The 14,158-nt window shown below is 36.3% G+C and overlaps 1 protein-coding gene across 5 annotated transcripts in view; it reads left to right on the top strand.

Annotated features, from left to right (window-relative positions):
* The window catches only part of GRIK2 (glutamate ionotropic receptor kainate type subunit 2), a 581,178-nt gene extending 570,724 nt beyond the window's left edge, over window positions 1–10,454 (top strand). For 3 of the 5 annotated variants that reach the window (XM_034765972.1, XM_034765975.1, XM_034765973.1), the window contains 2 exons: window positions 1,016–1,193; window positions 8,851–8,958. In XM_034765972.1, the coding sequence (XP_034621863.1) occupies window positions 1,016–1,193; window positions 8,851–8,864 (192 nt within the window). In that variant the 3' untranslated portion in view covers window positions 8,865–8,958. Of the gene's footprint in view, window positions 1–1,015; window positions 1,194–8,850 lie in introns of all 5 variants that reach the window. The other 2 variants (XM_034765974.1, XM_034765977.1) reach the window with 1 other exon arrangement.
* The last annotated feature ends 3,704 nt before the right edge of the window (window positions 10,455–14,158 follow it).

Here is a 14,158-nt window from a genome sequence, read left to right as displayed (position 1 = left end):
GACTAGTCAGTTTTCAAAAGGCTCTATGTTGTATAATTATTTTTGTTTATTTGTTTTGAGATTTACACTGTATGCAGGTACATGGTGAATATTTTCGAACATAAGTTGTTGGGTGTACATCCTGCCCCAAAAGAAGGCTCATTACACTTCTTGCAATCACTCCCTTATACTGTACCCTGAGGGACAAGAAACCTGAGTTCCACTGGACAAGCTGGGCATGAACTCAGAACCATGATCGAGAATGATAAACCCTGAGTGACCAGACTTTCAAATCTAAGAGCTGATTGCAAAAAATCTCAGCTAGCTCACTGACTTCAGTACAATTAGGATCAGGCCCTGTAGGAAGTCAGGGAAGCTCTTATATAGCAAGAACCATAACCATACAGCACCTCTAAAGTAAAATAATACGTTGAATTGCACATTGAAGCCTATGGCTAGTGCTGTGTTTTTTGTTATATATCTGCTTAGTATCAGCTCTGTGCCTGACCTGCTGTAATATGCTCCATTATTGCTATGACCATCTAATAAGCATTCAGCAGCATTCTGCACTTTACTTTAGTTTCTGACTTGTCCTCAGTAGTAGCCCCTTATAGAATGGATTGCAATAATCCAGACTGGCGGACACAAAGATCTGGATAACTGTGACAAGGTCTGCATCAGGTAGAAACTGTTGTCACTATCTAGCCAAGCACAAAAGAGAAATGACAATCCTGGCCACTGGAAACACAGGATCACTCAGGAAACTGGAAGAACCCTGAGACTGCAAATCTCATTGACAAAGTTGAGCAGAACCTACAAAAACGAGGGAAACTACAATCTTCTAAATGCTTCCATTTATTTGTCCAGTATAACACCTATCTTCTCTGGATAGAACTTCAGTCATTCCCTATTTCAGCCAGACACTGGAAGTGCAAAAGATTGCACCATCCTTGTTTGACAAAACAGAGATGTAGGGCTGTATGTCATCTAATACTGATGGCATTGCAGCCCAAATTGTCTCATTATCTCCCCCCAGTGGCCTCACATGCATGTTGAGAGGAAGGATGACAGAATGAAACCTTGTGGACTTCCGCATGAGAGAGAACCCTCGGGGCTGATGATCAATTGCCCTGTACCATCCTCTGGGATCTCTCTGAGAGGGAAGAATGGAACCACACAAGTACAATCCCATCCACCCCAACTTAGGTCCACAGGTGAGTCAGCAAACCTCATGGTCAGTGCTATCAAAGTCTGCTGATAGATCTAAACACAATCACCAATGAAAAACGTTTGTGCATCACTAGGAGGATGATATCAACCAGTGGAACTAATGCAGTCTCCATGCCATATACAGGCTGGAAACCAGACTGAACGGGGTCCAAGAAGTCGGAAGGCTTCACCGGAAGTTTCACACTTACCATTGCCAGAAAAGGAAGGTTAGAGACTGGAGAGTAGCTGCCTAGATTGTTGTCATCCAGCAATAGTTCATTGAACATGACCCTAAACTCTTGTCGACTTGAGGGAAGTTGGCACCTTGCCCTCCCATTAGGACACATTAACTATCTACAATAGAGTGGTCCATTGCCCTGCTTGATTTTACCAGTAATGAGGGAAAAGGGATCATCTTGTAGGTCATGGGCCTAAACTCATCCAGCACTTCCAGAATCTCAGTGAGCACAACTGGTTGAAACTTGTAGTTAGAGAAAATGTATTAGTCATCCCCAGCTTAGTTCTGTTACTATGGGAGGGAGAAGTTGAGTCAGATTCTGATTGATTTTCTCCATGAGATAGATAGAAAACTCTTTGTCACAAACAACATTCAACTGTGTTTCAAAGTGATGCCTCCCCCAGCTCCACCTATCACTTGGAATAATTCCACTGGTGAGGACTTCATGGATACTATGGTGAAGGAAAAGCTTTCTCAACCACCACAAGAAACTTATGGACTCAGATCGTTTTACATTTGCCTTGTTTTGTTTTCAGTCTCTGCTCAAACCTCCACTGATTTTGGTTTGAAATCCTAACTAACTACTTAATTCTGATCCTGATCCATGATCTGGCAAAAGAGCTGGCTATGCTTAAATAGAAAGTGTATTTGTGAATACTGCAGTTAATTGCTCTGATACTTAGCTTGCAGAAAACTTGAACGCTACACTTGCTCTGGACCAAGAATATATGCAGTGGAAAATTCTGTGTAACAATATGCCACTTTTAATGCATGATTTTTAGAAAACATATGACCTTAAGTCAACTCTTCTTGTCCAAATGTATATTGGTTGCTAGCATTCTAAAAATATGATTGGTGCAGATATGTTTTTAAATATAAATTGAAAGTGAAATGGTTCAAAGTGCAATTTATTTTCCCTCTTTCTACCTCATCCTCATAAGTTTGTTTCTTATATTCCATTAGTTGCTGCAATGTCTGTAATTGCATCTATCTTGTGGAAACATTTTTTCTAGGATTTGTGTTTTTCTTTGCATCTAAGAGACTGGATTGACAGGTCCTCACTATACATCATTCAAAATCCTTGGGGAAGTGGCATATGGAAGCAGAAACTGATTAGAAAGGAGGCTCAGGGCAGGGCTATGAATCCATTCTCAGCTAACTTCTACAAGATGAAAACCAGTTTGATTGATATGTCCTAGTAGATGTTAAAACATTAACCCATAACATCTGATATAAGCTGCAGGATTAGTGCCATTACTGCTTTAAGAAATTTTAACAAGGCTTCAAATAATATCTGACATGCAAGGCTGGAGGTAATGAACTTCTGAGTAAATCTTGTCATTTCATACTGGATTTCGACAGTCAATTTTACACTAACTCCATCAAAGAAGAAAGGAGACAGATTTATAAAAGAGCAAATCATTGAGTCTTTTTCTTTAATAATAATAGAAAAAGAATAATGCTGGTTAAATTCAGAATTTGAGAGAGACAGCTATACCATTTCTGTCTTTTTTCATAATATTTTGTTTCCAGGCAATGTGTGTACTGGTTCATTATTTCCATTTGTTTTTCTTGATCTAAAGCATATACTTTATGCATTGACTTTGTGCTCTCATGCTTTGATATTTATGGGTGCAATAATTATTGCTCTTTTTACAGTCATTAGAAGCAAAATTTATAGGGATTATTAATGTTGTGTCTGAGGAGTATTAATGTGGTTTCTAATTACTTTTCCTCTAAATGTGATATACAGCAATATAAGAAAACCATATAAAAACTGTCCAACTTTGGTATTCATGCTTGTGGGTATGCAAACCCACATTATTTCAGGCTCCAGAATGGGCACAAACTGTCTGTATAGATTGTAAACAATGGTAAGAAACGATTATAGTGAATCCAGATGAGCTGGCAGCTGTGACATGGGGTGAAGTAGATACAGCTTAATTATTTACACTTCATAAGGCGCTGAGCTCTGGCAAAGTCCCTTTGTGTCAGAGGCTGAAGGATACAACACTAATGCTGATTAAAACTTTATTTTTAACACTTTAACCTTCTGACTATAAATGCAGTACTTTCCCCCCAAATATTTTATATTGATTATTCATTTTGCTATAGTAATTACATTTAACTGTGCGAATGTGTGTAGAATTTTAAACTTTTTTTCAAATCATCCGCTATCTGATTCTCTCTAAAACGACTTTATGGTTACGTTTAGCAAGATGGCTTAGAGGTAGCCACAATTCAATAATTGTTGATGTTTTGTGACTTGTCTAAGGTCCAGAAGGTAAGTAAGGGCCAAAAGGTTATTGTCTTTGAATTAAGTGAAAAATTGTGCAGGATGTATTCAAAGAGCTCATCTTCAAGTTGGAGAAGCATTTCTAAAATACACCTTGCAATCTTTGCAAAGTTTGGAGGCTTTCCAACAATAATACAATTTGAAAAACCATTTGAAATTGGGGAAAACATTTGATTACATATTCTAAAATCCTTTCAGAAAATAGTGTAATCTACCAATCACAAAAAGCATTGTATAGCTCCTTTCTTACTCCATGTGTTACAGGGAGTAACCGAGGTCCAAAGGTGTAACTTAACAATGTACAGTTCTTTGGGGGGGGGAAAAAACATGAAGTTTCTGTAGATCGAAAAATATGAGTTGGTGAGAGTTAAGAGAGATCAGGGTAGAATTTCAATTAAAGAAATGCCAAACAGGGAGTAATCCTTTATAAACGTTCTGCACGTTACTTTGCATAACATAGGAAAATGCCTCTTCCTCTTTTCCTCAGACCCACTATGCAATCAAAGAAAATCAAAGGTCCAAGTTGTGAACTTTTATATAGCCCAGAAGTGGAGAATCAATGATAAAGATGCTTTTATCAAAGAATTAAATTTACAAGAAGAATGTGGCTGTTTCTTTTAATGATTGGTCACCAAAGAGAGTACTTTCTGGGAGTGCAACTTATTATTATTCTCAGAAACATATGTTTAATATATAGTTGTCATAGTTTAAAAAGTTAATGCTCTAAGTTTCAGTGAATTTTATAATATTTAACTCTTGTAAATATAGCATATAGAGATAAGTTTGCATGAATTTAGACAAACTAATTTGAAAGTACAGGGCAGGAGAAACTTGTATATACTATGTATTCACTTAGATTAAATGTAATTATTGACGTGACATTTATTATCTGCATCATAAAACTGTCAGACTTTAAAATGATCTTCATTTTATGGAGCTCATTTTAACAAATACTGAGATCTAGGAGTAAGCCCTAGAGCCTTATGTGTTTGCCCTTTTCCTGAGATCTGGGTTTTGGTGAATATTTGGCACACTAAGTATGTGTGACAACCGATATTAGAGGTTTACAGCACTGTATATTAAGAAACAGGATGAGGAGGTTAGTTGTGGGAATGGGAGGGGTCAACATATATCATCGCCATCTCAAACAATATTTGAAGAGCATTTCAGATGGAAACATTCAATTGTAGAAATTAGGACTGTTGATTAATCACAGTTAATTCACGTGATTAACTAAAAAAATTAATTGCTATTAAAAAAATTAATCTCTATTCGTTGCTGTTTTAATTGCACTGTTAATAGAATTCCAATTGAAATTTAGTAAATATTTTGGATGTTTTTACTACATTTTCATATATATTATATTCTGTGTTGCAATTGAAATCAAAGTGTATATTGTTTTTGATTACAAAAATCTGCACTGTAAAAATGATAAACAATAGAAATAGTGACAAAGAGTCTTGTGACACCTTATAGACTAACAGAAATATTGGAGCATATTCACCCATGAAAGCTTATGCTCCAGTTCGACTGTTAGTCTATAAGGTGCCACAGGACTCTTTGTCACTTTTTACAGAACCAGAATAACATGGTTACCCCTCTGATACTAATAGAAATAGTATTTTTCAATTCACCTCATGCAGGTACTGTAGTGCAATCTCTTTGTCATGAAAGTGCAACTTACAAATGTAGATTTTTTTTGTTACATAACTGCACTCAAAAACAAAACAATGCAAAACTGCAGAGCCTACAAATCCACTCAGTCCTACTTCTTGTTCAGCCAATCGCTAAGACAAACAAGTTTATTTACATTTACAGGAGATAATGCTGCACTCTTCTTATTTACAATGTCACCAGAAAGTGAGAACAGGCATTTGCATGGCACTATTGTAGTCTGTATTGCAAGGTATTTATGTGCCAGATATGCTAAACATTTGTATGCCCCTTCATGCTTCGCCCACCATTCCAGAGGACAATCTTCTATGCTGATGACGCTCATTAAAAAAATAATGTGTTAATTAAATTTGTGATTGAACCTCTCATTAGCATGGATGCATATCCCCCTGGAATGGTGGTTGAAGCATGAAAGGACATATGAATCTTTAGCATTTGGCACGTAAATATCTTGTGACATCAGCTACAACAGTGCCATGAGAACGCTTGTTCTCACTTTCAGGTGAGAAGAAGCGGGCAGCAATATCACCGGCAAATGAAAACAAATTTGTTTGTCTGAGCGATTGGCTGAACAAGAAATAGGACTGAGCGGACTTGCAGGCTCTAAAATGTAACATTGTTTTATATTTGAATGCAGGTTTTTTTGGTACATAATTCTACATTTGTAAGTTCAACTTTCATGATAAAGAGATTGCACTACAGTACTTGTATTAGGTGAATTGAAAAATACTACTTTTCTTTTTTTTACAGTGCAAATACTTGTAATCAAAAATAAATATAAAGTGAGCACTGTACACTTTTTATTCTGTGTTGTAATTGAAATCAATATATTTGAAAATGTAGAAAACATCCAAAATATTTAAATAATTGGTATTCTATTGTTTAACAGTGTGCTTAATTGCGATTATTTTTTTTAATCACTTGACAGCCCTAATAGAAATGTCATATTTCTAAGAACATAGGATCAAATTCACCAGTGTGCCCTGGCTGCTTTTTGCCACTCTAACAAAACAACGACATTGTAACCCCAACTCGTATTATTTTCAGATATGGGATGTGCCAAGATATTGGCAATGAGAATGTTCATCTTTTCACCTCTTGGCCACTAGCTGGAATACTATTCAGTGATAGTGATTGAATGTTGGTCCTTTCTGACAAATTTTTAGTAACCTATGCTAAATGAGTTGGTGGCTTCAATCCGATTGTAGAGGGACAGAAGTCTACTCCGTAAAATCCCCAATCTTTTCAGAGGCTCTTGTTCAGCATCTTACCAGAGAAACTAAGCAATAACATTTTTAAAAGTGACTTAGGAGACTAATATCTATTTTCAGAAGTGATGTAAACACTTCAGAGACTATATGCCATTGACTTTCAATAAGACTTTTGAAAATTTTAGGTAAGGTCTTAATTAAAATGAAGAATGAAATTTCCTCAGACATGTTATTCCATGGACAAAGCTGAAACATGTTGGTTGGGACAGATGAGTAGGACTGCACTGTTACTGCTTGTTTCTTGAATAAAGAGGGGACTTCAGGGGCATATTTTCAAAGGCACAAGTGGGAGTTAAATGCCAACCTGTTCTAAACTTTCATTGGGAATTGGACGTTTAACTCCCCGCTTGCCATTGAAAATCCCCCTTTTGGATCCAAGGCTTTATATCTTTGCCAAGCACTAAATTCACTAATTTACAAAACATGTGCATAAAATATTGTAGCAATAAATTTTATCCAGAAGAGCAAGGATTCCTGTCACAAGTGTAATAACAAGAATACATTGTAGTGCATGGGTACTACCAACCACTATTTTTTGGAGAAAATTGTTCTTAATAGGAAAAAGTAAACCTTACTGTAGAAATATGCTTAAGCTGGAGAGTATTGTTGCTTCTTGAATTATTACCACTTCATGGCCTGGGTTTATTTTGAAAGAATATTTTCACTTGTGCTCACTTGTCAATATATATATATATATTCATTCTGACAAGCTTGTTATGGCACTGGAGTAAAACAAAAGCCAAGGATGCAGTTCAGCCCATCTGTGCTTGGACCATTCCTAACGTAGGTCTGTTCTACACACTCCCCTCTTGTCGCACTGAGAGTCAGCAATAATAACCAAATTGCAAAGGAATTGTAAGGCTTCATTTAGAACTTGTGAACTCGTGCAGAGTTAGTTATTTACAAATAAAATGAGTTCTGAGACTAGGAAAAAAGTGAACAAGTTGAATATTCACTGCTGACCTATCACTAATCACATAAAAGTAGATATTGGTTAGGAGTTGCTTAACACAATTCCAGAATCTGTTTTAGGAGGTTTGTCCCACCTGAGTTTCACGTGACCTCATATGACCTCCACAAAGGGCTAGATTGTAATTTGACAATCTGTCTTAAATGAGGGGCAGTGTGTTGCTGAGCTCAGAGAGTCATAATTTCTCTCACACTGGCCCCTTGCTCTCAGGAGGAGTAAGTTACTTCACCCATCTTCATGGGACAGTTTACTCCTCACATTGTTCCCCCAATGTGCCTGATTTATTGGATTTGGAGAGTGGGGCAGAGGTGGGGAAGGGGAAGAGTTCAGAGCCAAGGCTCCTCCCATCTTCACTTCCCTCCCTGCACACAATGCAGTATTGGGCAAGTAGCTGGGATCAAAGTCTGAACACTGCTGAGCAAGTGTATAAGGAGGGCCTTATGTTGCCTTATTTCTTTGTACAGATAAGTAAGGTTCTGATGATCCAGTCCATATGGGGAACATGTAGTTAATGTCTACCTGACAGGTTATTCTCAGGAGTTTATGCACCTCAGTTTCAAATTAAATCTACTATTTTACTTGCAAATCCTCTTCTCTGAACAATATTCTTCTGTGAACAACAGCTCTTCTGATTATTGCAGATTTGAAGAGATGCAAAATAAGATATTGGGTATTTGTTTTCCATTTAACTTCAGACATGACTGTTGACCTCAAGTTCTGCCTTATTTAAATTTAATTTAAAGTAAATTTAACTTTACACAAGAGCTTTATAAGTTTTTGAAAAGCAGCAACTCAGATTTTATAGGAATGAAATATATTATTTTGAAAATATAAAGCAGGGAGATTTGCAGAGTATATAGTGAACATGTGCATTGAAACTTTAACCTGTAAGGCCAAACTATGCTAACAGAGCATCTGTCTGAAATCTCTTTACATATAATGTGCATCACGAGACACTAGTTGGCAGATAAATAATTGTAGAGACAAGGTGAAATTTTCAATGAGCCATCACAGCTTGATAAGTCATTTTAATTATGATGTGATGCATATTTAAAAGACAGCAATTTGTTATGAGCTGCAGGCTGAAACGTGGCAAACTGACAAGGCTGTTCCAAAAGAGTGAATCTGCTTCTAGACATTGCAACTTTACTTTCTTACAACTGTTTTTTTTTCTTTTTTCTTCTTCTTCTCATCCTTAAATTTCCCCCTATAGAGGTCCTTCTGTAGTGCCATGGTAGAGGAGCTGAGGATGTCTCTGAAGTGTCAACGTCGGTTAAAACACAAACCACAGGCCCCTGTTATTGTGAAAACAGAAGAAGTTATCAACATGCACACGTTTAATGACAGAAGGTTGCCAGGTAAAGAAACCATGGCATAGAGCTGGGAGGCCAAATACCCCAAGCACAAACTGTCGTCTTTTTTTTTTTTTTCAAACAACTTTGCGAGAATGTTTCCTGTGGAAATATGCAACCTGTGCAAAATAAAATGAGTTACCTCATGCCGCTGTGTCTATGAACTAGAGACTCAATGATCTAAGCAGTTTCAATGGCCAGACTCGAATCACAAGCGTCATGGATGAACCAAGTTATGCAGGGGTTACACTGTTTGTCATGGGTTCCACCATTATGAATGAATGAATGTTACATGTGAGTTTTGTGGCTGATTTCAAATGCAGTCCCAGTGAGAAATTACAGGTTCCTTTTGAAGTTCAACTGTTACCAGGTGGTGGAGAACAAATGTCTGATATAATAACTAACTACCAAAGGAGTCTTCTAACAGTAATGTCTCAAAACAGAGTATGTTCTTCAGACCTTCCAAGCATAGAAGAGTTGGTATTTGCTGGCCTAAATCTACAAACTGTAACTGCCAGCTGGAGAGGCGATATAAGCTTACTGGATGGTAGAAGTTTTAAAGCAAAGGAAATCGGAATCCTGTGAATAGTATAAAAATGGGGACCCTAACCTGCTTTTTGGACTGTGAAAAATGTCAGTAGAAAAGGCAGTAATAATTTCTTTTTAATTTACTTGGGCTGGAACTTTGATGTGAGAAAACCATAAGGTTGACCCAATTTTAGATGACATTAAATTTTCCTGAGTACAAAGGAATGTATCTTAAAATCTTTAGCTGTAAGCAATTACTTTGTTCTTTAATTGTGAAAAGAGAAAAATAAAGTGTATTTGGCAAATAGAAGGCTTGTATTTTAGCCAAAAGAGTTGTGAAACCCTTGATCCTGCTACTAATTGAACTCAATGGAGCCTGTGCAATTCTCGCTAATAGTGGAAAAGGGATTGGTCACCTAAAAGAAGTGAATGTGGAGAACTTTAAAGAGGACTGCATTTATCGATACGGTCACAGTGTTAAATGAACAAAATTCTTGAGCAGTTTTTTTTTCAAAAAAATGTTCAGGTTTATTTGTGGAAATGCAAGATTTCTATGAAAATAGTTTTTGTATGGAAATTTTTGTAATACTTTTTATCAACAAAATAAGAACATGCGTTCTGGTCGGGGGTGTGATGCCAAGCATGAATGGTAGTGCGTGTGCATCACCAACGTTTGGTGAAAACTATTTTTATCAAGAAAAAGGAATCTTAGAAGAGAAATATTTTCAAGTTAGATAATATAAAAGCTAAGTGCACTACCAGCACTGCTTACCATGCTACACTCCTGGTTTCCACTAGACTGATAACATACTGTAACAATTGTGTGTAAATGGTAAAAGACACAAAATTCTTGACCACATTGTGATAACAGTTGAAGTGCACACAGTTTGCTGTTTGAATCCAATGCACAAAATTAAAAAAAAAAGCATTAAAATTATGTCAGTTTTAGTTGTTTTGTTTTTGCTGTGTGATTTAAGCAATATATGTACAGTACTTTGTGTCAGTACTGGTATTTATAACAATCTCAGCTTAGGGCCCAATCCTAAAAACACTTGCTACTGAGCATAAGCCAGTGACTTCTTTAGGACTGCTGTACATTTCCCGCTATGGACTCACCTATTGCAGGATTAGGCCCTTAGTTGTTACAAACCTAATTTACCCATCCCACTTTTAGTGGGTTTCAGAACATAACATTTTGAAAAAACTGCCCCAATGATGTTAAATCTTGCACCCTGTATATTTGTATTCTGAAAATGCAGCAAAATGTATAATGATGGGTTTTTCTAAGAATGTTATGCCTACCAAAGTTTATAAAGATGTTTCTTTTTATTCCAGAAAAAAAACATTTTATTTGGCGATTTTATTTATTTATTTATTTCATTTATAACAAACAGAGTCTTAGAACTAAAGGAATAAGAAATCAGTCATCGGTGAGGAAAGTGAATAATTGTTTACTCAAGGCACAATTTTATGTTATCATCCAAAAGAATTATTCTATAACATTTCACTTTTCCAGTACAAAAGTATAATATATATCACCAACATTACAGAGGTTATATTATGCTATCTGGGATTTTGTGTCTACTATCCAATTCCCATAAATTTTCATATGCATTGAGCTGGCCATTTTCATCGTGACTAGGGATCAGGAAAATAAAATCTCTGCTTGTGAGAGTTTCATCCCATTGATGTGGTATAAAGAACAGGTTATCTTTGCCAAAATGAACAAAACAAGATAAAAACACCTTTAGCAAAGGTTCTGAACAAATATATATAGTTAAATAATGCACATTTAAACAAGTTCAAGTAAATAAAAAGGAAAACGAAGGTAACTGTCATACAGGACAATGGAAACTCCTAATTATGATGGTTTGGAATGGTAAAACATTGGCTATTGCATTGAATAATGATTTACAATAAAATTTGTAAAGTCATAAAGCATAATGTTGTATTATATTCAAACTAACCTTTTTTCTCCATTTAAGGATGTTGAAATAAGCAGGAGTTCCATTCTCCCCTTGATGCACATGGGTAATTCTCATTAACGTTAATGTGAGCTACAATAAGTATGAAAAGGGAGGAAAATGCTCCATATATATCATTTGGGACAAAACCTCCTAAGGAATTGGGGATTTTAAAACTGAAAACCATATGGATAAATTTGCATCTCAGTGAGAACATGCAGCCTTCAATGGCAAGAGGAACATGCAAAGTAACTGGTCATTGGAGATTTGAATATCAAGACCAGAATGGATGGCTCAACAAACTCACTGGGATAATGGCATAATTTGAATGTATACTCTGACCCATTTATGTTTATTGATGTGAGCTGGTAATGATTTTTGTTTTTAGAGAATTGAAGAATTTAAATAAAAAATTACTACCACACACACTAGTCCCCAAAGCAGCAGAAAACGTCACCCATTGCTATACATCCCCAAAAGCTCAATGGATCATTTTCCCATCAATACTATGGATGCAGTTCCCTATCCTGAGAGGAAAAACACCATTTCTAATGGCTGCTAAATGGCAAGGGCCAGATCCTCAGCTAGTGTAACTTGTGATAGCTCTGTTAAAATCAATGGAGCTACACCTATTTACACTAAGTGGGCATCTGGCTCCTGCAGATGCAGTCAGACTTTACTCAGTTCAACTGCTTTATGTGGTTTTTTTTTTTTTTTCATACAAGAGATCAATATGTCCATTGATTTCTCTGGCTGATCTTGACTGTCAGTCCAGAGAAGAGTTTTAAAGCAGCTCTAATTCAGCTATGAGGACCTACCTGAATGATTTAAAAAAAAAAAAGAAAGAAAAACATAAGAAATTAATTCCTGAGGGGACATTCCCTTTCTTTATACTTTAATTAATTTACAGGTCTGCAATCTTTAAGGATTCCCAGGATGCAGATGTGAAATCTTCAGATTTGCCTTTTATCACATTTCTTTAGAACTTTTATTTGGGCACAGGCAACTATTTAGATACAAAAAATAAATGACAAAGTATATTTAACTCTACATGTTTATGAGGAATCTAGTTTTCGGCAGGACTGGAAGTAGAAATCTTGGGCCTCAGTTGAAATCATTAGAGATAAGCTGATTTACATCAATCTGGCTCATTATACCAAGATATGCTACTGCAAGAGCCACTACTCTTGTAGTATTCCCAGGCTGGAAGAAACCAGGAAGTGCTGGCAGTTTTATGACAGAGTTTATTTTTGTGAGGTTTCTTCATTGAAGAGCTTAATGCAGGAGTTGAGAATCTTCAAGTTTGCACTTGAATTTCTGGGGACTTATCTGAACCTGCCCTTTTCAGGTTCACCCATCACTTCTTCCAAAGAAGCATCAATCAATGATTTAAAAAAATAAATAAATTGACTGGATAATATGACAGAACGTGAAGGACATGATGGAGAATGGAAGAAACAACATAAATAAATAAACTTGAAAAGGGAAAAATGCCATGATATACTACAAAATAAGGAGGTATCAAGACCAGATAATAGCACAGAGTGAGAGAGACAGGAGCCATATGCCATATGGATCATTTCTGCAGAATAATGCTTAAGGCTGGTAAAAATGTGCCAATCATGGAACAGCTCATAACCACTTCATCTTATCCCCAGAGAAAGGAGACCCATCACAAAATATAGTGGGTTAAATCCTCACTACATTGAAATAAATCACAAAATTCCCATTGACTTCAATTTGACCAAGATTTCATCTAGAATCTCCCAAAATGGTAAATTTATTCAGCTAAATGTACAATGACCGAAACATAGAGGCCAGAGTATGACACTAGCATTTCTGTCTTCAAGCCTGCCTTCAGGTTTATAGGTACAATTTGCCTTGTGTCATAGTTTAATATATTTTAGTCCAGAAATGTCCACAATGGTCATCTAGTTTGTTCTTGGGCATGAATTCCTTGGTGTCCTCTTCCCATGCCTACTTCCATGCCTTCTTTCATGCTGTCCCCTACATCTTTCTGATGTGTCCACTAAGCTTTTCCTTTTCTACCTTTTAAATCTCTTCCCAAATCCCAAATCTTCAAACTGTCCTATAATCCCTAGCTCCATTTAAACTAATGTTACTCATCTCCCTTGTTTGTAACCGCCAAGGGCACATACACTAGCCTTTCATGTGACTGTAATCATATTGTCCTTTTTATTTTACTTCCTGCTCCCTGCCTTTATCTCCTCCTCCTGTTTTTCTTGTTTTTGCCTAGATTGTACGCTCTTAGCGGGCAGGGAATCTGTCTTTTATTTGTTATATGAAGCACCATGAACATCTACGGAGCTATATAAATAATAAAAATAAGACCTTTTTTAATTGTTTGAAGTGATACTGATCTGATTGCCTGCCAATCTAACACTCTGAGGGTCCTGGCTCATGACTGGGGGTCCTATGGATTATGAAAATACAAATAATTATAGTAAACAGTCAATTGACAGGAGCCATCACTCTGATTTATATAGCAGTGAGAATTACCCTCCAGAATAATGGTACCATAACCAAAACATAATGGAAATAAAACTTAAGTAACATAGATACTCATGTATCAATATACTTAACAGTAGTTTTACTATTCATTCTATCTCATTTAAGGATGGGCCAACCAGTTGAGACTAAATAAAATTCAGAACTT

Source organism: Trachemys scripta, chromosome 3, assembly GCF_013100865.1.
Source record: "Trachemys scripta elegans isolate TJP31775 chromosome 3, CAS_Tse_1.0, whole genome shotgun sequence".
NCBI lineage: Eukaryota > Metazoa > Chordata > Testudines > Emydidae > Trachemys > Trachemys scripta.
This window is presented reverse-complemented; position numbering and strand designations above follow the sequence as displayed.